General features: G+C 41.9%; 1 protein-coding gene across 1 annotated transcript; it reads left to right on the plus strand.

Moving 5' to 3' along the window:
- Nucleotides 1–237: 237 nt before the first annotated feature.
- gfra3 (GDNF family receptor alpha 3) lies at nt 238–22,532 on the plus strand. Its single transcript, XM_086013462.1, has 8 exons — nt 238–628; nt 10,813–11,079; nt 12,442–12,534; nt 13,054–13,423; nt 14,322–14,431; nt 15,430–15,564; nt 16,775–16,908; nt 20,895–22,532. Exons 1-8 carry the CDS (start codon nt 256–258, stop codon nt 21,093–21,095), a joined length of 1,683 nt encoding a protein of 560 aa, XP_085869588.1. The 5' UTR covers nt 238–255; the 3' UTR covers nt 21,096–22,532.
- The last annotated feature ends 1,878 nt before the right edge of the window (nt 22,533–24,410 follow it).

Raw genomic sequence — 24,410 nt, forward strand, 5'->3', positions numbered from 1 at the left:
TTCAAGTTGTAGTAGTTGTAAAAAGGTAAATATGTCTTTCAGATCGACTCTCCCCTTGGCTGTCATTGAGCATCCACAGCTGTCCATCATGTCATGTCCGAGCGCACAGCTGTTCCCCCCCAGGAAACACTTGCAGCAGCTCCTGGGATTATTCCTCCTTTTCCAGGGGCCAATCACGTGACCCCTATAATAACGAGGAGACTCGAGCTTTGCCCAGTCCCACTTCTCCGAGCTGACAACTGCGGAGCCACACATATGAGCACTTGTGAGTGGAGCAGAGGGACCTCTTTCGGACATTTCGATCAATCAAAGCGTGGACGTAAGAGACGGAGATGGAGCAGCAAAGATCGCGAGAACTTGCGCGCCGCCACCAGTAGCGCGCACTGTCGCTACTCGCTCGGTCGCGTCGGCGGTGTTTGCTGTTGGCCAACTTTTGTGCATCTCTTACCTGGCCGTCCGATCGGCGCGAGTGCGCGCGCTGGTCGCATCCTCATCGTCATCTTCCTCACAGGACGAGAGGCTTGCATGTGGAAGCAGCAGACGGTTGGCGGTGCTCCTCTTCAAAAGTGTCCGATGTCCGCGCACAGGATGATGTTCGTCGGACTCCTGCTTCAGATCTTCTCCCACGGTAAGCACCTTTCGCTTTTGGGGATACGTTTGAAATCAAGCACATTTCTCGTCATGTTTGCCTCGTAAGCGGTGTGTGATGTTAGTCTACCGAAATGAGTAAAACAACACGATATATGCATGTAATTGCAACTATAAGTAGAGGAATGAATATGTAAATTAAAAACAGAGACAAGATCGCTGCCCCGTTCATTGTTTAAAGCCATTCATAAAGTTTATGGTTGCGAAAGTGAAATCTATCTATCTATCTATCCATCTATCTATCTATCTATCCATCTATCAATCAATCAATCAATCAATCAATCAATCAATCAATCAATCAATCTATCTATCTATCTATCTATCTATCTATCTATCTATCTATCTATCTATCTATCTATCTATCTATCTATCTATCTATCTATCCATCCATCCATCCATCCATCCATCCATCCATCCATCCATCCATCCATCCATCCATCCATCCATCCATCCATCCATCTATCTATGTTGAAATTAATGTTTTTGTTCACCAAGCACATTACGCAATATCTGTTTTGGCTCTGGCAACGTGTTAAAAATCATTTTGAAGGGAATTAGGACCTTTGGCTACCGTACAGTTGATACTAAAATTGCAATACCGTACACTGTTAAGTGCTTTTATGACAAGAGAGTAATTAAGAATTGCTGCTATCTGCATTCTTGTAAATGCATCATGCGAATGTGGTTGGCGAAAATGCTTTTAATGGGGTGAGCTGTTGAGGGGGTGGGGTAAAAGGGAAACAGAAGCAGTTGTCAGGAGTAGAAATTGACTGTCTCACACATGCAAACGCAATTGGTCAAGAAAAATGTCGCCTCTATAGCTATTTATCTGTATTACACCTAATAAATGCACTTCAACAGTAGCCCAGGTTGGAGCGGAGCCTTTCGGCTGACAAAATGGTCCCATTAAGTCTATTTGCAATTAATTTCCAAGGCAACCTAGTTTACATGCGGATGACATCATTGGTCCACTCTTTCTTCTTTCTTTGGACATGTTCCAAAAGGGAGTGACGGGGTGGAAAGGGGTGGTGGCCACCCAGCACATATTGATTAGACTGTCCCACATCATGGAGACATCTCACTTATCTGGTGTTACCCTTTAGGAGGAGGCTTTTCTTCCCATTAGCGCACGTGTAAATCAGTGACACGGTACGTAGCATGTGCATTAGATGGTGATTGCGGAGAGGATTTCATATGATGTCAGAATTTGCCGGATTCGCCACTTTAATGGCAGTAAAATAGGAGAGAGCGCTTTATGACGCGTCATCAATCGGGGCACTCGCCTTGATTAAATTGGGCAAATAGTCTGGGATGAAATGGAATAAAAAAATAATAATAAAAAAAATAAAGAAGTGATTTCAATTTTGTAGTTGCGATATGAAGTAAATTCGGATGATTCTCCCCTGTCGCACCATTGCTGAAAAAAAAAAAAAAAAAAAAAAAATCGAACCATCAAGTCGATCAAATTGTCGCAGCTGAAAAGCAGCCCACCAGTGGAGCATGAATGCTTGTTGATCTGCAATATTTATACACACACAAAAAAATGATGTTATTTTGCTTCATGGGTCTTCTTGATTGCTCAAGGCGAGCAGACTCATTAATTTGATGAGGTTGTGTGTGTGTGTGTTGTCCTCAGGCTGTGCATCCACACTCTGAAAGTCCACGTATCGATCTCAGAACGAGACTATTGAGCAGGTGATCAGGTGCAACTTGATGGACGTGAGGGACAATTGAGGCGCTTTTTGAATAATGTGGATTTATAAGTCCACATTATAATGTGGCTGACAATAAGATTATACAGAACGCTTGTGCGTGCTTTATAACGTATGCAGTGTTTTTCTAGAACCTTCACCCTGTGTGTTATCAAGGTATGAGCAAATAGGAAATGAAATTAAATCATAGTTTCAAATTGACAATTTTCCGGCAATATGAGTATCGTTTGCCAAGACGCACGGTAGTCTCAAATTCCAAGATCTGCCACTTCATTTGCCAAAATTATTATTATTATTTTTTTTCAAAGCATTAGTTCAAATGCAAAACGCCATGTAATTATTGCGCTAAAGAGGCTCTTTCGAGCAGTAGTTAACATGTGATCTCTTTCGACGTGAATGCAAATTGTCAGCAATCGACTTTTACGCCTTCTTGAAAACGAAATCATCTGATTCGAAATTTCGTTCACAGGGGGGGTGGGTGTGTGTGTGTGTGGGGGGGGGGGGGTGGGGGGACAGTCGAAGGGGATGGAGCGGCGAAATCACATTTCATGCAATGTTATTTTTAGATTTGAATACATTTGGCCGCGCACAACTCTGTCACCTTAAGAATGGCGGCGTGGCGCTTTAGAGGAAGCCTTCCCCAAAATGTCTGTCACTGCTGACAAGCCACAGAGCCGCGGGGCGAAAGCATCGCCAAAGTCGTCATTAAAGTGTCTGTTTGAGATCGAGGGAAGAGGAGGAGGAGGAGGAGGAGGAGGAGGATCGCACCTGTCTGTACACAGCAGATGCAGCCTTTGCTTTCTGCCCTATAGAAACGCCGTTCCAATTTGACAATTGCGGCAAGCCTGTATTGCGCACGGCAAGGAAAACACGTTTTAATGCACTCCAAAATGCTCCGCCGCCGTGTGTCGTTTGCACAAATTGTTTTCTTGTAGTCGTTACGCAGGGGGTGCGAGTGTCAGGCGAATCAATTGGAAGCCGGTCATTGTTAAATGACATTAAAGATGACTTTGACCCATGCGCCGCGAAGCCCTCGTGGATTATTCGCATGACCTGAGGTGTGAGACGGAGTGTGACTATTTTGGTTTTTCGTTTAGCAGATGTTGATTGCGGTCCAGCACCGTCTGTCATGAATTTGCCGGTGCTCATTTCGGTCTGCGTAAAGTTAGCTACACCGCTCAAGTCGTTTTTTTATTTGTGAGTTTTGAACGCGGCGTTTCTTTACCTTTCGGGCAAGGCCGCCCGCTGTTCTCGTTGCGCTCGTCTTGTCTCTTCCCAAAGCGCCGGTCGGTCCCCGCGACTCGCTTGCGTTTTGGCCGACTGCACACAAAGATTGAACTGGCGACGCGCCCACTGGACATCGGCGAGATGAGCGAAAATAAAAGGACGGCTCATCATTTCAAGCAACTGATGTCGTAAAAAGATCATTTGGATTATAATGCTTGTATCAATAAAAAAACTAAATTGCCAAACGCGGCTTTGCGGATGACAGGGGGATTTAATTGAATCGTCACTGCTAAAGCGCGTCGGGCCAAATTTGAGAATTTTACCTCACTGGCCACAAAGTCAGCAAAAGATTTTTAATATCCTGAGCAATTACTCCATGCGGTATGCTAAGAGTGATCTGCCCTTCCCGATCTGCACGGAAATCAATCGGTGCCAACAATTGTAAATAATAAACCTGGCCAACACTTTCCTTCACAAGTCCTTATCTTTAAGTTCTCTAAGTGGCCACTTCACAGCGCAGATGTGCTTACGCCATGTCAAGACTCGAGTACGCTTCAAAGAGAATTGGGACGAGCCCCTTTAAATGCCGTGATTGAGGTTGACTGTGAGCTCTCCCACAGCGGTATAGCCCTCCCTCCCGCGGATCAACAAAAAAAAAAAAAGACCAATATCAGGTCTAAAAAAAAAGAGATGCTTGAAACAGATAGCAGCCATTAATTTAGCGTTCTATTGAGTTTGATGTTGAGTTAAGCACATTAAAATGTAATAAAAAGAAGAAAAAGACAAAAAAAAGTTTAGGATGAGGAGAACAGCTTGACCCTGGAATGGGTTACAGTAAATCGATGCCAAGGAACTATATTGGAGTGAGTTGAGGAGCTTCATTAGCGGTGCACGAGGAAAAGACTCCGTAACTTCCATTAACAACCCAGGTTAATCTTAGCTCCTCCCCGCCACACAACCTCCATACTTCTTGGGCACCAATTACGTACTACTTTCCTGATAGTCATGGCAATCGTGTGGATTCTAGGGGCGTATTAGAACAAAACACGAATTGCTGAGTTTTGCAGTAAATAACTGAGGGTAGATTATGCAGACAAGACTTTTTGGGGTTCACTATATTTTTCAATCAATTCCACAGATTGAACAGCTCACAAGTCGATCCGAGATGTTCCTACTCGATCAGATACAAAGGAAAGAGAAAGTTGCCCAAAGTGCTTTGCATGTTGACTGCAAGTTTCACACAATTTGCCAAACGGAATATTTCCATCACTGCCAAGAAAGCATACGGCACATGGCAATTTGGCGCTGTGACGGAGGCCTGAAATATTGACAAAGCTGCGGGAGAAAACGCCGAGTGCTCGACGTGACACCAGAGGCAGGCGTAGGCCAGGAGGAGTGACGATGCGGCTCCGCATTCCAGGGTTACAGTTCATCAAAACACGACATCGCTCCACGTAGCGCTCTTGTGTGGCAATTGTTGATTCCGAGAGTGGTCTGCCGCTGCCGCTCGCCAGGCTGCCGCACTCTGCCCCACTCTGCTCGTCGAGCCTGCGCCGGAGCTGTCTCTGTGGGCTACGTGCATGAAAACTGATTAGAGCCAAGTGCGACTGTGCTCTACCTCTGAAAGGCCCACTCGCTCACACGGACAATTTTCTTTGCTCGCACAAATTGAGAACTAAATAGCAAATAATTTCTCCATCAGAGATAAGGACTTTCAAAAAAAAAAAAAAAAAGTGAAGGACGTCTGCAGACTGCGGAGTCCTCTCGACATCATTGTTGTGCTATCATTTAAGTGTGAGTGAGGGCATTTTATAAATGTGTATTACTAAAATGTGTGATTGGAACATATATATATATATATATTTTTAATCTTTGCAAATATGTGCTGCTAATAAGAAATCTTTTGAATCCAAATCCAATCCTTTCTGTCTCTGTGGAAAGTGGTAGCATAGTGCAAACTTAATTGTGCAAAGTCATATACGTATAGTGATAAAACCCACAACAGGTCATATCATCCCGTGAAAACGGACAACATAATAGTGCCTTTTTTGTTGTTGTTCTTTTCGTGACATCATTTTGAAGCCTGAAAAATATTTCATTTCAGCAACAATACTGTTATTGTTGCACGCCGATCCCAAGCAAAATCCATATCCATATGGCTTCGTAATTATTTGAAGGCATGCACGAGTACGGTAAATCAAAGCCAGCGCTTTTAGCTGGTTATGATTTTAGCACTTCCCTTCCCTACAGCGGAGATGCATTAATCATTAAAATTTTATACCCACATATACGCCAATGGAGGGGATTCAAAAAAATCGACCTGGGATGACAAGCAAAAAGTATCCCCCCCCTTCCCCCAACTAATTGTCTGGAATGCGTTTTTTATAGGTCCACGTACACCTGGATGTTACAACATTAATATCTCTCTATATGGACTTTTGAAATATGCAAAGAAAAAAAAACTCTTACTTGGTCAGTGTTGTGTTGACGTACCCTTAGAATGCCTTGGAATAGACTGAAAGCAGTGATTCATTTTTGATGCTTCATACAGGAAAAGCCTTCCACCTAAAGGAAATATCGGCTGTAAAATGTGGAGGCGCTCGTGCTAATTAACATGAAGATGAGAATAAGAGGCGGAGCTGGCAGGATTTATAGTCCATGGCGTCACACTGGTTGAGGGCTGGGAATAGGGGGAGGAGCAACGGTGGCCCATCGTGTGGGGTCAGTGGCTGAAAGACAAAAGTGGACACAGACACTGACGGATGGTGATCACAAGATTGGACCCCCCCCCCCCCCCCCAAGATGAGATTGCTTGTTCCTGGCAGATGGGTCAATTTCAGTATCTATGGCTTTGACCTAATTGTCTCCAAAATCAATTTGGCCACGATGTCCTTTTCTCAGGTGTTATGTTAGAGGGCAGTCAGGCAATCCGCGGCATTAAGAAGCTCATTACAGCCTCCTCTGTACACTGGGCCCATGCTGGGCCCTTTGTTCCGTCAAGGCTGATGGTTCAAAACATCAAGCGAAAGCACACAAAAGCAGACTCTTAAGCAGCCTGGCTGATAGCCGACGTTTTTCTTTTTCTTTTTTTTTTTTTTTTTTTTTTGCAATAAGGCCAATTATAACAATAATAACAGAAAATTATAGAATAATACATTTTCGTTTTCAGTGTATAGAGCTGGCAAATACTCAGACGCATTCAGTTAGGTACTAAGAAAAGCCATTTTTCACCTCACTTTTAACTAACTAAACGTTGGCTCAATAGCCTCATTGTGAGGTAAAGTATGTATTATGGATGTAACGAGCAGTCGAAAATCGATTTAAAATCAATTAATCGGGACAAATCGAGGAATCGATCCGAGAACTGGATTAATCGGTTCGAAAATATGATTGCGTTGCAAGAAAATGACTTCAAACGTTTTTTCATTCCAGATGCATCGCACATTTTGAATGTGTTGATCAAATTATGCGCCTGCACCCAAAATCATCGCATATTGCGTTTGTGGATGGCTGCAGAACCACACTAGTGCACATAGACAAGCATGAAAGCCATTTTTAAATCCAATCGAAAATCGGGAATTGAAAATCAAATCGAATCGGAGCTTGAGTGAATCGTTACATCCCTAGTATGTATGCAACAAAGTATAACGTGACTCAAGTGCAAATAAAAAAGAATCCTCCAAATAGTTACTTGATTAAGACTAATTGAAGTATTCAGTTAACAATGTAATGTTGGATTAAAAAAAAAAAAAAATTAGAGCATGAAAGTCAAATAGAGCTGATGATGATGCGTTGAGTAAAGAAGCCTTTCGCACCAGGTGTCATTAGGTACAACCACTCAATCTAACAAGATCCAATTAGCCAATTATAATACTGGCGACTGATTGACACAGTCACTCTCATGATTAACAATGAATTTGCGAGCGGTGTGGGACCACACTGCATCATAATGAGAGCCATTTGTAATTATTCTGAAAACGTAGACTCACTTCCAAAATGACACGTGGGGAAAAATAAGATGAGCTTTTAAGATTGTAAAAAAACACAACATTAGATTCAGCTCGTGCGAGGATGCCCACGGCAGTCACTGCAGACTTCCTGGCTAAGCATATGTTTAATTTTTAAAAGATGTCGGAGGACAATGAGCTGATTGGCGGAGAACGCGGGAAGAAAAGGCTGCATCAGCAAGGACTAACACCAGCCTTAATTATGGCTGATTAGCCAACTGTGTCCTTCTTAAGGAAACAACTCTGTCCAGGGGCGAGTGCAGCACACAAGCCAGAATGCACAATTAATTCATTCATTAAATCACTCGCGGCTCTTAACACAAAGTGAAAAGCCTTCACACACTCCAAAAGTGATGGTGCCATGTTAGAATACTTAATACAGTAGGGAATAAATGCATTTTAATTGTTGGAACGACATGGGGGGGTCAGTCATTGGAGGGAGCTCGGACACCTACTAGACCTTTCTGTCATTTGCCATCTGCTCAGCCCAGTTTTTTTTTCTTCTTCTTCTTCTTTTCGGGATATGCCTTTTAATTTACTGTGTTGAATGACATCCAAAAAGTCAGACTTTTGGCAAGAAAATGGTCCGAGCACATTGTACTCAAGCCTCTTTGCTTTGCGGGGTAATCCTCACATTAACATTCCATTATCTGTACAGTAATGGGAGTGCTTAGTTTGAATTTGTACGATAGTCCATGACTTCCGCGCTTCGTCTCCATTCGCTCAAACAGCTGGACCTTTTTACATGCATCATGGTTGGGCTCACTTTTGTATGGATTCATTCATTATTGAATATGATTTGTTATTGACTTTTTAGCTTGATTTTTTTGGATGGGGGAAGGCGGGACATTTCAAAGGCACCTCATGCAGGTCGAGTCCGAGCGTGTGCCTTCCGTCCTTTCCACCGCCTCCTCATCGGTGTGACGTCCACGCAGGAATTCCTTTCCGTCACACTCCCCGTTTTCCCAGCAGACTTCCCGCTCCCTTCGCCACACTCCCCTCTCATCTCCAATTACCGGCGCCGGCCGGCAGCGCCGATGGTCGGTCATCCATCGCACGCCTTCGAATGGCGGGAAGATAAACCGGCCACAGCCAATCACTTCCCCCGTGAACGCTGGCGCGTGCTCTGCCGCGAACGGCGTGAACCTTCATCATCTTTTCCTGCTCGCGCCGTATTAATCACCCCGGTGAGAAATCAATAGAGTGTGTTATGGCGCACGTATCGCCATAATTCATCCCCGGTTCTTCTTCAAACGCACGCGCCGCCGTTGCCTCCAGACTTGAGGGATCTTTAGTTAATCAATGAGCACAACTCAGTAGTATGTGATGCTTTTATTTATATCCGATCAGATATACTCCGCGTTTGTATGGATCTAACACAGATCGACTTCGGAATCCGACCGTTGGGATAAGCTAAGGATCGGTTTTGATCATCTTATGATGGTTTTCCCACCCGGCCCGCCGAGTCACGGCAGGAGCCGTGGCAGGTTTCCTGCAGCGGCAATAAAGCGTAGCCTCTGTTTATGATATATTTCATGCGTGAGTGCGGCGCGGACCTCATGTGGCGTCTGAGATTACCAAATAGGCGGCGGCGGCGGTACGGGACGGCAGCTGCGCTTTGCCCCCGCCGGTCGCCAGCAGCTTAATCAAAGTGTGTGACCAATCCGAACACAATACAGTGTCTTTGAGTGTGTGCGTGTGTAATCTATATGTTAATGTATGGGAGCTTGCGGACAAACACTCCCGGCTACGGATCTGTGTTAATGGAGCTTTCTTTGCGGTTTGTTTGAAAAAAAAAAACAAAAAAACAAAAAAAAAACCCTTTGGTTTCATTCACTTTCCACCTGGTAAACCTTAATGCAGTTTTTTTTTTTTTTTTTCCAATCTTGGGGTCGGGGCCCATTATGGGGTAGGGCAATTATTATTGGTTTGACGATTGTCAGAATACAATGCTGTTAGTGATTTATTGATCATCAAGCCGACACATGAATTCTTGGAAATAGCTTTTTGATTCATGCTTGTTTACATAAACGCATGACTGGTAATTAGCACGAGTTTGGGTACAGCATGTTAATTTGATGTCAGTGCATGCATTTTGATGGAAACTCGCCAATATAATTATGTTTTTGTGTTTGGGACCCCTTGGTGACTTTTGATGGAGAAAGGAAAAGGATATATCTGAAATAGGCAGAATTGATGGAAACACATCTCTGTATTATAACTACAAACTGTAACCACAACAATCACCTGTTTTCGGAAGCTGAGCCATGATTGGTCGTTATCTGAGCCTTGAGCAACTGTGATGTCATTTTCCGTCGACACAAAGTGGCAAAATGGCCGCCCCCTGAGATGGATAAAAACGGGCGGATTATACTGCTTAACTCATATTCCACACATGGTAATATTAATCAGAATGCTGTGCTTAGACTGGATACATAAAACATAATATTACAAAGATCATTTTTGGGTTGCCTCCTTCTACAGTCGTTGGTGTGCATTCGCTTAATTCCGTGTTCATTTTCACATGCACTTTGGCAAATGAACTATATTTTGGAAATGATTTTTAAGGTTGTCGGGAGTGCAACTCGAAAGATTGGGCATGCGGCATCTGAGCGTTGGCTGTGTGTAACAACATCCGTTTTGACGCGGGCCAACGTTCCGCCGTGCGAACGCGACACCGTTCCGCAACTGACACACAAATAGGCACCTAATATGCACTCTAGGGAGTGACACGGGGAGGATTTCAAAAAAGCAAGCGGAGGTGGAAGCCAAACGAGCTTTAGATTGGAGCATGTTGTGGAGCGCGAGATGTGCGTTTCCAAACCTGATAAGAATGTGCTCACGTTGCATTGCTGTCATAAGAGTTTGGCGGAAAGCTTCTGTGCGCCTCGATATTAGCTGACTGCTTATTTGGATTTGGTCCAAAAATTCGGACGCCCCGATCGCCGTCCCGCCCCCCCCGAATGTCAATCAATCCAATCAGCCCACCCGTTGCAGTGTTTTATGGCCATATTGTGAGAGAAGAACACTTGTGGGCTTTCAATTCAATCTTCCTTGCGCTTATTAGAACGAGTAGTTCTCCGATGTGTCCACAGGGCACAATTCATTTGATCTGTTGTCTTAATTACAACCTGTTTATCCCAACAGCAAACTGTGGGACAATTAACCCCGCTAGCTAAGCACCTTGCAAAGACGACGTCTCCTTTTGTCTCCGTCAGGTAGCGCGCCGGTGTCGGCCACCTTAGACTGTCTGCTGGCCGAGCAGGGTTGCATCCAGGAGCATTCCTGCATGGGCCTGTACCACATATTGGAGTACTGCTCAGCCGAGGAGGCGGTTTCGCCGCTCGGCCCGGACGCCCGCACCGAGTGCCTGGAGGCTCAGAATTCCTTGCAGCGCCATCGCCCCCTTCAAGTGTGCAAATGTCAGCGCGGATCTCGAAGGGAGGAACACTGCCTCAGGGTCTACTGGACTGTGAGGTTTGGAGGTGGGATTTAAGCTTTGCCATCTGCGCGCGCGTGTGTGTGTGTGTTTGTGTGTTTAATGCTTATATACTCTCACTAACCATGGCGCCTGCATAATGTAACAAGATCCAGCGTGAGACCTGGATCTAAAATGCTGCCTTTACAAACTCGAGTGAGCAAAGATTAGCGGTTCCCTTTCATAGATAGCTCGGTTAAAGCGGAAGTCAACCCGAATATATATTTTTTTCAACAATATGTGCCCAGCAGGGACCACTAGTTGAAACACGGCATTCTGATTAATTTAGCCATTTTTAGCCATCTCCGGCGGCGGCCATTTTGTCACTTCTGTCGACTGAAAATGACATCACAACTGCTCACAACGACCAATCACGGCTGACCTGTTTTCAGAATCTGATCTGATTGGTCGCTGCGAGCAGTTGTGATGTCATTTTCAGTCGACAGAAGAAAAAATGGCCGCCCCCGGGGATGGCTAAAAACGAGCGGATTAACACTTATTCCACAAAGGCAATATTTATCAGAATGCCCTGTTTCAACTAGTGGGCTTGCGTAGAACCTATTTTTGAAAAAAAAAAAATGTTTGCGTTGACTTCCACTTTAAGTGTTTCCCAATGTTTGAGCCAATCGCTCAAAAAAAATCTGGCTGTACATCACCAAACAAAAGTGAAAGACTTAGTTAGACGCAAGCTCACTCACAAGTCTATGAGGAAAAGCAGGATAGAAAATAGACGGAAGTATGGATGCTTTCGTCATGTTATTAGATAAATATTGATTTGGAACTGTTCCAGGTGATCTACTTGGCACAGTTGCATATTGTGTTTTTGTATAGTATTGATGATCTCTATAATTGTGACGTGTAGTGGTGCTATTAGCAGTTTAAGTCAGGTAAGTCCCCACTGAAGGCCCAGTTGACAAATGCACAGCCCGCCGCTTGTCACGCATCGTTTACTGAGAAATTGAGGAAAATGTGAAAAGATATTGCCGTGTGGCAAAAAGAAAATCCTGGATCTGCAACTTTTACCTGGATCCAATGACAAAATTGGATAAGCTCTTCTTTGGCCTGTGCCCCATTACTCCAGAGTTTTATTTTTTTTATATTGGACTTTATCATACTAAGAGGTCTTTCTAATATTTTGCTTGCCTTATTTTGCACATTAGAGGGTAGACATACTTCTCAATATGATGCAGTGCACTGTAAACGGTTTATTAGTTGGTTGGTTGGAGAATCACACCAAAAAAGAATCACTCTCAAGTGCAAAAAGTAGTAGTTTGATTGCACTTGGGAGGATAATTCAAAAACTAGAATTTTGTAGCGCTTGTGCAGTCTAATGTTCTTCACTTGTGTTTTTTGTTGTTGTTTTTTTTAGCATATGATGAGTATGAAGTTTCTCCATATGAAGAACTGGAGTTCAGCTTGGTGAGAAACATTGAGATGTCACACATGGCCTCCATCATGGCAGGTACAGCCGCTGATATGAATGATTCAATGTTTTATTAGATAGAAAGTCAACGTAAACATTTTTTTTTTCTTCAAGAATATGTTCTATGCAAGCCCACTAGTTGAAGCAGGGCATTCTGATAAATATTGCATTTGTGGAATAAGTGTTAATCCACTCATTTTCAGCCATCTCCGGGGGCGGCCATTTTGTCACTTCTGTCGACTGAAAATGACATCACAACTGCTCACAACGACCAATCACGGCTCAGATTCAGCAAACAGGTCAGCCGTGATTGGTCGTTGTGAGCAGTTGCGATGTCATTCTCAGTCGACAGAAGACAAAATGGCCGCCTGCAGAGATGGCTAAAAACGAGTGCATTTTGCTGCTAAACTTATATTCCACAAACGCAAAATGAATCAGAATGCCGTGTTTCAACCAGTGGGCCTGCTGGGAACATATTCTTGAAAAAAAGATGTTTGGGTTGACTTCCGTTTTAAAGTTGAATAATAAGTAATCAGGATGCTCTTCCTTTCCCACCAGCTTCCTCTGTGTCCGTGGACGGTCACAATCAGTGTCTCAAAGCGGCGCAGGACTGCGGCTTGTATGAGAAGTGCGGCTCCCTGCGCTCCGAGTACGTCGTGGCGTGCACCAAGCGAGCGGCGGCCTCTGACAACAGTTGCAACCGTCAGAAATGCCACCGAGCCCTGCGGCGCTTCCTGGAGCGTGTCCCGGAGGAGTACAGCTTCGCCCTGCTCTTCTGCCCTTGCTCTGATACTCTGTGCGGCGAGCGCCGCAGGAAAACCATCGTTCCGTCGTGTTCCTACGAGGAGAACACCAAGGGGGAGGATCGAGCGGGCAAGCCCAACTGCCTCAGCCTGCAGAACTATTGCTCCAGGGACGAGCTGTGTAGGTGAGAAAGGTTGCACGTTCATTACAGAGCTGAGGACGTGCGGTATTTTCGGAGGTGAATATTACTGTCAGTCATTTGGCAGAATGTGCGCGAAGAAAGGGGGAGAACTGGGTCCTCGTTTTCGGACATGCTCACCTGACACACTTACACACGTGGATAAAATTGTTTGTACCCCTTTGGAAGAAAAACCGACAGGGGTCACAGGAATAACTTGAATCGGGCAATAATACGTTTTTAAAAAATTGTGAAAATGAACGTTGCTTTACAATTGTGGTTCAACTGAATTGTTATTTTTTTAAAAAAGAAACTCATGAAACAGGACTGGACAAAAAAAATGACGGTACCCGAAGAAAATATTAAAATAATGTGGCCATAGGGACATGCCCAACCCAAGTGTGTCGTATTATTTGCATCACAGGTATCATCCAACTTGGAATCAGTAAGTCACTGTGACGTTTAGTGACATGATGTGTACCACACCGAACATGGACCAGAGGAAGCGAAGGAAGGAGTTGTCTCAAGACATTAGAAAGAAAATGACAGGCAGGCATGTTCGGGATAATGTGGCTGCAGGTGGAAAATGGTATCAAAGTGTTTTGGAATTGTAGTTTCTGGTGTCTTTTTGATTTAAACTATTCTGATATTAGCAACAGTAGTCGGTCCCTGACCCTCACATGCTTTTCATTTTCAATGGAGAGCAATGGGAGTGGGAGTGATGAAAAAAAAAAAAATCTGTTATATTACCCAATCATAGCAAAGTTGGCTCACACATCTCACTCCACAGAAGACATCCGGTGGGATACTTTCCCAAAGCAGAATCAGTGCATTTCATCCTTAAGGCATCTTTAAAATTCTGAAACTGTTTTTTTTTTTTTTTTTTTTTTTGCATGTGTGTCAGATCCCGCTTTGCTGATTTCCAACACAACTGTCAGCCAGCTCCTCTGTCTGCTTCCGGCTGCATGCGAGAAAGCAGAGCCATGTGCCTCAAGGCCTACGCCGGACTCATAGGTGAGTAAATGAAAGTGGAGAAAATGTTGAGAGATGGAATCGTTGTGAAGGATTATTAGAATTCATCAGCAGGTGTCTTGCAGTGATATTTGGCTTTTATAATCCTTTTTCCCACCAGAAAGTGAGCCTTTACTAGCTTCACAAATAGTCATCGCTTTTAGCTTCGGGCAATATGTTGCTTATTCTGTTGGTGGGTTTGTTTGTCTGCAATAATAGTCTTTCACTCTCAATCAATTTTAAACAAACCACATTGACTTTTTAATCCTATTAAAATTCTTCTTGAGGACTTTCCAGATACTGTCGATATTTTTTTGCATTTGTACATTTTCGCAGGATTATGAAAATTGTTTTGACTGACTTGGTTGAATCCGGAATTGTTCCATCTGACAAGATTCGACTCATCAGTATGCCATTGTTTTGTTGACTGTACCCTCATATATAGCTGAGTGATGGTTTTCATACACCTCAAACAGCAAAAAAATTCTTCAGATTTACCATATAATTTATCTGGTATTTTAGAACGTTTTACAGGTCAACATGTCAGGGTCAAACAAACCAAAATGTTTGACATTAATCTTATGGTGGCAAACATGAAGGTGAACATTTGCAACTAAGGTCAGATTAAATTTGTAATCACATTGACTCAAACATCACATCAAAGGCCTGGATAAGTGCTTGGAATTCTGTAACTTTTTGCTAAAATGTCCTCATAGGAAGACACAAACACAAAAAATGATGTTTTCTCCCGCTACTTTATGCACAATTCTTCACAAAAAGTTGCCATTTCCAGCCCTTTTTGTTGCTACTGCTTTTGGGATTCATGTCAAAAATACCCCCAAAAAGCTTCTCACATTTGTATTTCTACTGGCAGCTCATCAAAATGTCTTACTTTGTTTCTCCATTTTCCTCTCACTGTATCTTTCAAAAACATTCTTGGAGGCACGGAGCATTAATAATATCTTAGCTAACGTAGAACTGATGTTTCCTTTCTTTTGCAGGCACCATTATGACTCCCAACTATGTGAGCAACAGCAGCACAGAAGTATCCCAGTGGTGCACGTGTGATGGCAGCGGCAACGAATGGCAGGGCTGTCAGCGCATCCTTCACATGTTCAAAAACAACATTTGTCTACGTAAGTGTCATTTGGTGGCCAGAACAATGTGCCCTTTGGTTATACTACAGTCACCTTCATTTCAATATAAATCTTACACAGAACATAACAAAAGATGTTTTATTGGTGTGTTTTTTTTTTTTGTTTTTTTTTTGCGCTATAGAGTCAATTTGCTGTGACACTTTTGAGGAACAATGTTACTATGCTAAGATTTTAAAATTTCAAAACGTTTGTATGGCAATCTAATAAGAGGGTTCGGGTTGGATGGCTATGGCCAGTTTTGTATTAAGTATTTTAACAGAAACTAACTGGGAGATGTCAAAGTCACCTTGTGGAATATTGCTTGGGTCAAAGTCTTCAAGTAGCAGACATTACATGTACTTAAGTATCAAAAGTAATTTTCCCGCATGAAATCTGCTTTAAAGTAAAAATATTTGAAAATTTGAGTACTTAGAGTTTGGATGAAGTCTTTAATCTAATTTTATGTGTATGTATTTCGTGTACTTCAGTTGTGCAGTTAAAGTTTTGCATCATGGCTACCGAGCAACGTTAGCTAGCGCACGTTAGCCTGACCATAATATTAACCATATGCCCAATAGAACAATCTATTAACGTGATGTTTTGACTTCACAGGTAGGCATAAGAGGACCTTAAAGCGAAAGTCAACCCAAAGATATTTGAAGATAGTTGAAACAAGGCATTGTGATGAATGCGTTTGTGGAGTAAGAGTTAATCCACTCGTTTTTAGCAATCTCTAGCGGCGGCCATTTTGTCGCTTCTGTCAACTGAAAATGACCTACTACTCAGGGCTCAGGCTCAACCAATCACGGCTGACCATGTGTCGGAAAGGTGATCCGATATCCCTTTTGAGAAAGTTAGAGTTATGATTGGAGTTAGGTTTAGGGTTGGGCTAGGGTTAGTGTTAGCTATCCCAGCTGACACCTGGCAAGAGGTGGGCCACACCCTGGACTGATCGCCAGCCAATCACAGACATTGTTATTACGTAGTTGAAATAATTAGTGCGTTGAAAATTGTTCATCAAAAGGGTAAGGTTTGTCATGAATACGAAAAGAAGCGACAGTTCGACGCCTCAGTCAAATCCTAGTCTCATAACCCTCACAGTGCAGTCATCACATGTATTCCAATATAGGACAGACTAGAGAAGTCCGAATGACTCGGTGATGATGTATAATGAACCATGCAAAGACACCCCCTGCTGACTCTGCCTCAGGTGCTGCTATCAGCTCCATGGGAGTTTCCGCGACGCCCCCCACTGAGACCAGCCCCGTTCCAGCTCCCCATCCTTCCCCGAGAGTCCGCGAGGAGAAGGTTCACGCCTTCAACTCTCTCCCGGAATTTACCACCGTAAGTAAGCCCTGTCGGTGCATGATCACTGCCTCATGAGAGTTCAACGCATACTACAACCTCCATGGAAAACGGACCAAAACTAAAACGGCACCTGCAGGGACCGCAGCAGTGATTTGGAGCCAGCATCTGCTTTTGCAACAACACATTAGTGGAACGCCATTGACACCCCAAACCCCTCCTGCCCTTTGTGGTCACGGATTAGCTGAAGGTGTTTGCAACATTAGGCTCAGCCCTCAACTTTTAATATTCATGTATGCACACCCCTTCGCTCTATATATTCGCTTTCTTTTCTCATAATCCTCCCACAACACCCCACTGCTGCAAAACCTGCCACTGGTGGGCTGCATTCAACATTCATACACACAGTTTATTTAATAATAAACCCCTTTTGAGTTCTTTTGATTTTTATTTGACATTGTGGGATATGTTTAGGTGAGCTTTATATGCAAGGAAGGGAATGATTGGGAGCATGTCCAGCATCGCAGATGATCGTTTGTTGTGGTCAGTACAGCGCAATGACAGCCATATGTGCTAACCATATGAATGTATGCATGCATCAATTCACTTAATTAATCATTAGCGGGGAAAAGTGCACATCCTCCGTTTTCGGGCTCAAGAAAGCATCTTGACATAGGTCGACAGCTGGGTGAGTGACTCTCCATGGTGACAGCTGTTTCCTGCTCACATCACAGAGCAGCAAATGTGTTTACAGAGTACACACTATGGGGTTCATCCGCTACAGCTGCAAATAGAACCTTTTAAGTGGAGTGGCCAATAAGACTTATGAAAGGAAATAATGACATCTATCCATCATCCATCCATCCATACATCCGTCCATCCATCCATGCTAGTAATTTATCCCCTGTATCTATATATCTATATGTTTTTAGTGAGGAGCAGTGATTTTTTTTCTCCCCAAAAACAGGTTACTATACATGGTCGTTTTTTTTTTTTCACAAAAAACACCTTACTATACCCTTACGATACATGGTTATTTTTCTTAAAAAACGCCTTGCTATACTTTTTTTTTTTCACAAAAAACGCCTTACTACACCCTAATATTATACATGTTTTTTTTGTTGTTTTTTTTTTCACAAAAAAACGCCTTACTATACCCTTACTATACATGGTTATTTTTTTTTCACAAGAAATGCCTTACTCTATATGGTCGTTTTTTCACAAAAAAAAACGTTACTATACCCTTACGATACATGGTCGTTATTTTTCTTAAAAAACGCCTTACTATACATGGTGGGGGTTTCTTCACAAAAACGCCTTACTATACCCTTACTACGGTGTTTTTTTCTCTCACAAAAAACGCCTTACTAAACATGGTCGTTTTTTTTATTATTTTTAAAAGACTCCTTGGTTATTTGGCAACTTGGTTATTCTCAGAATCATAATGTCTTTAGCTCACCTGGTAGAGTCACTTGCCTATTGACCAGTGAGTTGGTGGTTCAAATCCCACCTCCATCTGCATGTTATTGTTGTTACATCAAGGATGTAAATGTTGAAAGTTTTACCACTATGACAAAATTTAATTCAGTCACATTTCCTATCAAATGGCCTTGATGGCATTTATGATGCCAATACCTTGTCTCTGTTAAACTCTCGTTCAACTGCAAGATGACCTTAGTTGAGTGGTTAGAGCTGAGGACTGTGACATGGCTGACCACGGTTCAATCCCAGCCCTCAGCTAAACTTCTTGTTCATCTCACATTTTCACAACATTGTTTGATACAATTAATTATGATCACACATTGTGGACATTTGTTTGGTCGTTTTTTGTTTTGTTTTTTTCCCAAAAAACACCGTACTATACGTGGTCATTTTTTTTCACAAAAAATGCCTTACTCTACCCTTACTATACATGGTAGTTTTTTTCCCCAAAAAACACCGTACTATACATGGTCATTTTTGTTTCACAAAAAAACACCTTACTATACATGGTCGTTTTTTTTTTTCACAAAAAACGCCTTATATTAAATGGTCGTTTTTGTTTTTTTTCACATAAAACGCCTTACTATACCCTTATTATACATGGTCGTTTTTTTTCACGAGAAATGCCTTACTATACCCTTACTATACATTGTCGTTTTTTTTTTGACAAAAAACGCCTTACTACCCTTACTATATAGTGTTGTTTTTTAAAAAAAAAAAAACGGCTTACTATACATGGTCGTTTTTTTTTTCACAAAAAAACGCCTTACTATACCCTGACTTTACATGGTCGTTTAAAAAAAAAAAAAAAAAAAAAAAAAAAAAATGCATTTTTTTGCAGGCGAATTCCTTTAAAAGTTGAATTTCAATGCTAGGAATTTTGATCATAAAAAAATGTAATGTTAGGAATTTTTTTGGTTCGAAATTCGAATTCAAACTCCGATGTTACAGATTTACTTCCATAAGGGCAGACATTAACATCAATTTAACATTAATTGAACATTGACCTTTCAAACGTTTTAATTCAACCAAAATACGTTGATTCAACTGCATCAGAAATTCAACATTGATAAAATGTTGTTGAATCAACGTTGATTGACCATCAATCTTCAACCGTAACCAAAAATCAACCTTGATTGAACATCTTTTGCTATTTGGGACATATTCTGAATTATAAGAATAACGTCTTTCGAAAATGATGGTGACAAATCATTTGTGATGGAAAAAAGTTGCTTTATTTATGAATGCTATCAAAGTAACTCACTGTACCACTTTTGCCAAGAAAGAGCGATAAGGTCTCTAACGCGCACGCACAGAGCAGTCTATTGAGCAAATCATCTCTTTTGTTCAACAATCAAAAACAATCAAAGCTTTTTTTTTCATGAAACATACAACGACACGCCGAGACAGACAACACAAACAATCATTTCAAGCTACAGTGTGCATCATTTTTTTTTACGTTCTTCTGATCAGCCAACAAGCTGTTATCTAACGTCTAACAATTTAAGTGAGGAATCAACCTGTTGTTGTTCCACCTCAGCAACATCCAGAGATGGAAAAAAAAAAAATTGTGTTTCGAGGTTGTTCACTCATCCATTCCAATTTTATGATTGCAGTCTCAGTATTGCCGAGGGCCAATTTCTTCACTTTTGATACAAATGTTCATTTGGGCTCAAGGATGAGCTGATTGTTTTCTGCCGTCAAGGTTGATGTGTCTGCACAATGTGCCTTTTTACCATTACCTGTAGATTCCTTTTACTCCAGGGAGTTCCTTGAAATTGCATGTTAGCTGACTAATGGGAGGATATTATTTTAGCGATGAAAAGGGTCATTCACTCATTGAAACCCATATCGCCGATATGCGTCAATACGCTGTCCAGCGAAAAGTTGAGATTTTATTTTAGCTGAAAAATGAAGGAATGTTTTTTTGTTTGTTTTGGCTGTAAAATTTGCTCTATTCAAGAAATTATATTTTTCTTATTTTCCAAATAAAAATTGCATACTGTAACACAATACTGTAACAGCAACAATACATGAACCGGGTTTATTATAGTTCAGGAAATCTAACAAAATAACTAACCCTAAAATTAAAATAAGACTGCTTTTTTTTGTAACGAAAACTAATTGAAAATACATTTTAAGTTTATAAAAAAAACTAAAATTAGCTATCATTTTCGTTTTTGTGAATTAATTTCAGGAGCTTTTGGGGTTCATTTGAGCAAAAGAAGGAAGGTCTGTATACATCTATCTATCAATCTATCTAAAGATAAAAAAATGAAATAAAAATAAATCTAAAATGAATAAAAACTAAACTAAAACTTTTTCAAAAAAAAGTAAAACTGATAGAAACTGACAAATCTGCTCTCCAAAAATAATTAAAATTGACTGAATTAAAAAAAATAGCCAAAACAAAACAAGCTCAAATGAAAAATCCCAAACGATCCCAACCCTGATGTGAACCTGAGCCAACAGAGAGCACTTCAACTGCTCTGATGTCCTTCCCATGTCACTCCTCTTCAAATCTGAATTATGTCCATTTCCAGATTGAGACCAGCGAGGAAGTGGTGCAAGAGGAGGTCAAGAGCGAGGAATTTAACATCATCCCGCCATATTCCGAGAAAGACTCCAACACTGAGTCAAGGGCCACCGAGAGGCAGCGAGGAGCAGCCAGCTCAGTGGCGCCCGTCCTTCCGCTTTTGCTGCTGTCTATACTCATCCTGGACTGGGACTGTGGGATCAACTAAACGTCCGTCTTCTGTTCTTTTTCTTTTCTTTTTTTTTTTTTTTTGTCTGTCATTCCCACATTCAAACCCATGCCAACTCCCCGAGAGAAGTTGCCAGAAAGAACTGCAAAGGCTTTCATTGAAAAAGAAAACTCCTCTCCTTCTTAGGAAATCAGTAGTGCTGCAGTATCTGTGTCTTAGCTCCAGAGCAGAGAGTGCATGGCTGAACTGAGAAGTGCTGTCTGGGCAAACAGTCCATCCAGAGCCTGCTTCACACTCAAAAGTACATCCCCTCTTTTAACAAGAAGCACATTGCCAAAGGCCACGCTCACTGTACGTGCTCTCCAAAACAAAAACCGCAGAAGCAGCGCGCTCGAGCGCTTCCGAGACGGAGCGCGCCTTCTGATTTCTTTTTTTCATGACTCATGACGCATTTGTTGCTCGCTCGGCCCGTCGGCTCTTCGTCTGCCCCCGCCGCACGATGCTCTCATTGAGTTAGGTCACTCGTATCGGTTAATCGGAGCTCTGGCCAAAGCCAAACATGGTACCGACTTGACTGGAAAACAAAACGCCGGTGGCTCAACTGGGACTTAAAAAAGTAACCTTGCTTTTTTTTTTCACTGCCATTTGATGAAGTGTAAACGCCGTGGTGGTTTTTGAAGGATCCGAGCATTTGGCTTTTACAACTTTGCGTTTTTGAAAACATCCATTCCAGCTGGCTGCGTGACCTCGACGACTCTAAATTAACTTCCCCCTTGAACAATGTTACACATAAACTGTTTCGGGCGTCATTTTCATCATCATAAAACATTGACATTCCGCACATACCCCATGCTACAGTAAAATGATCTTCATTATGGCCTTGTGAAAACAAAAATAAGTCATCAATTGTTCAAAGTTTGGCCACAATCCCACTGGCACAGCGCCATCCTCCTTCCCTCACACGCTTCAGAATATAACATTGTAGAACTTAACTTTGAGAAGTGGGGTACGCCTTGAGCTGGTTGCAGGGCACGTATGGAGAGAGTCCACTTTACTGCATGTCTTTGTACTTTTAAAGCCTCTGCTTTTGTACCGCTGACAGTTGACTCTTGCGTCTTGGGAACAAGCGTTTACCTTTTATGGCCCGGGCAAAGTTACCTCGGAGTCCAATGATTAGCCCTGCGGGGGTACATTAGAGTAGATGAAGGGTCATAAATGGACTCTTATTCCCCCGTGTTGAAAACAACAACGCGTTACGCGCTGCCCGCGAGCGCGGGAAAATGAAATGGCGCCGACAAAAGCTAGGAGAGTGGAGTCAAGTGGGTACCATGCGTCGGGTTTCATGCACAAACGATATCGCGTCTTTACAACCTTTGGCTCCTCTCACGGCGCGCGGCTCCAGTCACTTAGAATTATTCCGAGCGGGATGAGTAATGAGAGGGGGCAACGGCAAGTGAGATAAACCTCCACGGCAGCAATGAGGAGGGAGGGGTGGGTGGGTTCGGTGTGGGGTGGGGGTGGGGGACTTAAAGCAATTACGGGACAATTTCAAAGAAGTCAACATGTAGGGGAAATGTGGAGGACGGCTTAGGGGAGGAAATAGGCAATTTAAAGCTGTCATAGCCTCTCACCTTTTTTTATCCTGAGGAAATGTGTTTTAGTGGCACTTCGCTGTCATGTCAGGCAGATGTTGCGAGATGAAGATATGGAGATGGGAACGGACACTGGAGGCTGCAAAAGGCTGCCGGCTGCTCCGCTCATTGAGCAGCACATTGAGCCATTCTCGCTTGCCTGGAATAACTTTTGCTGATGTTAATGATTTTTTTTTCCTATGGCTCATTTTCTTGGGAAATTACAATGTTGCAGGGTTGTAGGTAAAGACAAGCATCTGGGATTTTTTTTTTTTTTTTTTTTTTTTTTAAACCATTATTTTGAGCAAATTTAACAATCGGTTTTCAGCAAAATAAGAGCTATAATTGGCTTTGGAAGGGAAATGTAGATGCACTATTACAAAGCATTAAGCGTTATTATCATCCTCATGACGAGATTTCACTGAGCACTTAAAACAGGCTGGACCTTTTCCAAAGATGTATCATAAAAATAGGTACATAAAAAAAAACGAGATTGCTTGCTGTAAATGGCGCAGGAGGAGCACTGCTATACATTCTCATTTATTGTAAATATGATTGTATGTAATCACTTGAGGAGGCAGCATGGCCCAACACTTATTTCACTTGTTTGCATCGGGAGAGTTAATGAAGGGTTACATTGGCTGAGGCCATTCGTCAGTTTGACCATCCTTTTGTTCAAATTTAGGGGGGGGGGGAGAAGCTAACAGGCAAAATGTAATAATAACATGAAATTGTGGTATTACAAATTGGTCTATAATACAGTATGTAACCGGGAGATATGAATGATTAAAACGTATGCTAAAAAAGAAAAAAAAAGAAAAAAATTTGGGGTTGTAGCAATTACGCTGCTAATTTGCCATTTTGTGGCGCTGGCCTTAATGACTGAACATGTGTTTTTGTTCTGTGTTTATATTTGTAAACTATGTAAAAAAAAAAAAAAAAAAATAGTATATATCATCTTACCATACAGTAGCTTGCATTTTTGATGTATTCACGACTTTAATTGCATAATCATCCACACTTTTTTTTGGAATTGTATCTTTACGATCCTTCTGCAAAATGATGTACAGAAATATGTTTCCCGTGTTTAAAAACAACAACATATCAATCATGGCAAAAAAAAGAAAAAAAAGTGACTATGATGCGTAAAAGAAAAAGCAAGTGTAATTTTTGTGACCAGTGCCAGTTTGTTAAAAGACAAATAAAAGCCACATTGGCAGCTTCCATATCCAATAGGACATTATTGGATGGAAATGAAATGACTGCTGTGTTTTGCCAAAGTCTCTTTTATGATGGTTTAACAACAGCAAATACGAACGGAAGTGCCACTAACAAGCTTACTTCCACTTTAATGGCATAAATGGGCTGTGCTGGGCAAGAGTTTACACAAAATAGCCTTAAGTTTAAGGACAATTTGAAGATCATTTTCAAAAGGTTTGTTCCTTCTTAATTTCGATATTAAAAATCATGATGAGTTTAAGCGACATTCTCATTTGTCAAGATTGTGTGTTTTTGTTAGCTGTTAGCTACAATCATTAAAACTGTAAAAATAAAATCATAAAACATGTCTCTGTGGAGTTAATCTGTAATATATATGAGTTTAACCTTTTTTTTTTTTTTTTTTAACTGAGCTACAGAAACAAATTGTGTTTTACGCGATACTTTAATTTATTGACATGCACCTGAAAACAGCATACTGGATGGTTCACTGGCTTGTAATAAG

The sequence above is a fragment of the Filicampus tigris genome, chromosome 17 (assembly GCF_054856515.1).
Source record: "Filicampus tigris isolate MCC_2025a chromosome 17, RoL_Ftig_1.0, whole genome shotgun sequence".
NCBI classification, from domain to species: domain Eukaryota; kingdom Metazoa; phylum Chordata; class Actinopteri; order Syngnathiformes; family Syngnathidae; genus Filicampus; species Filicampus tigris.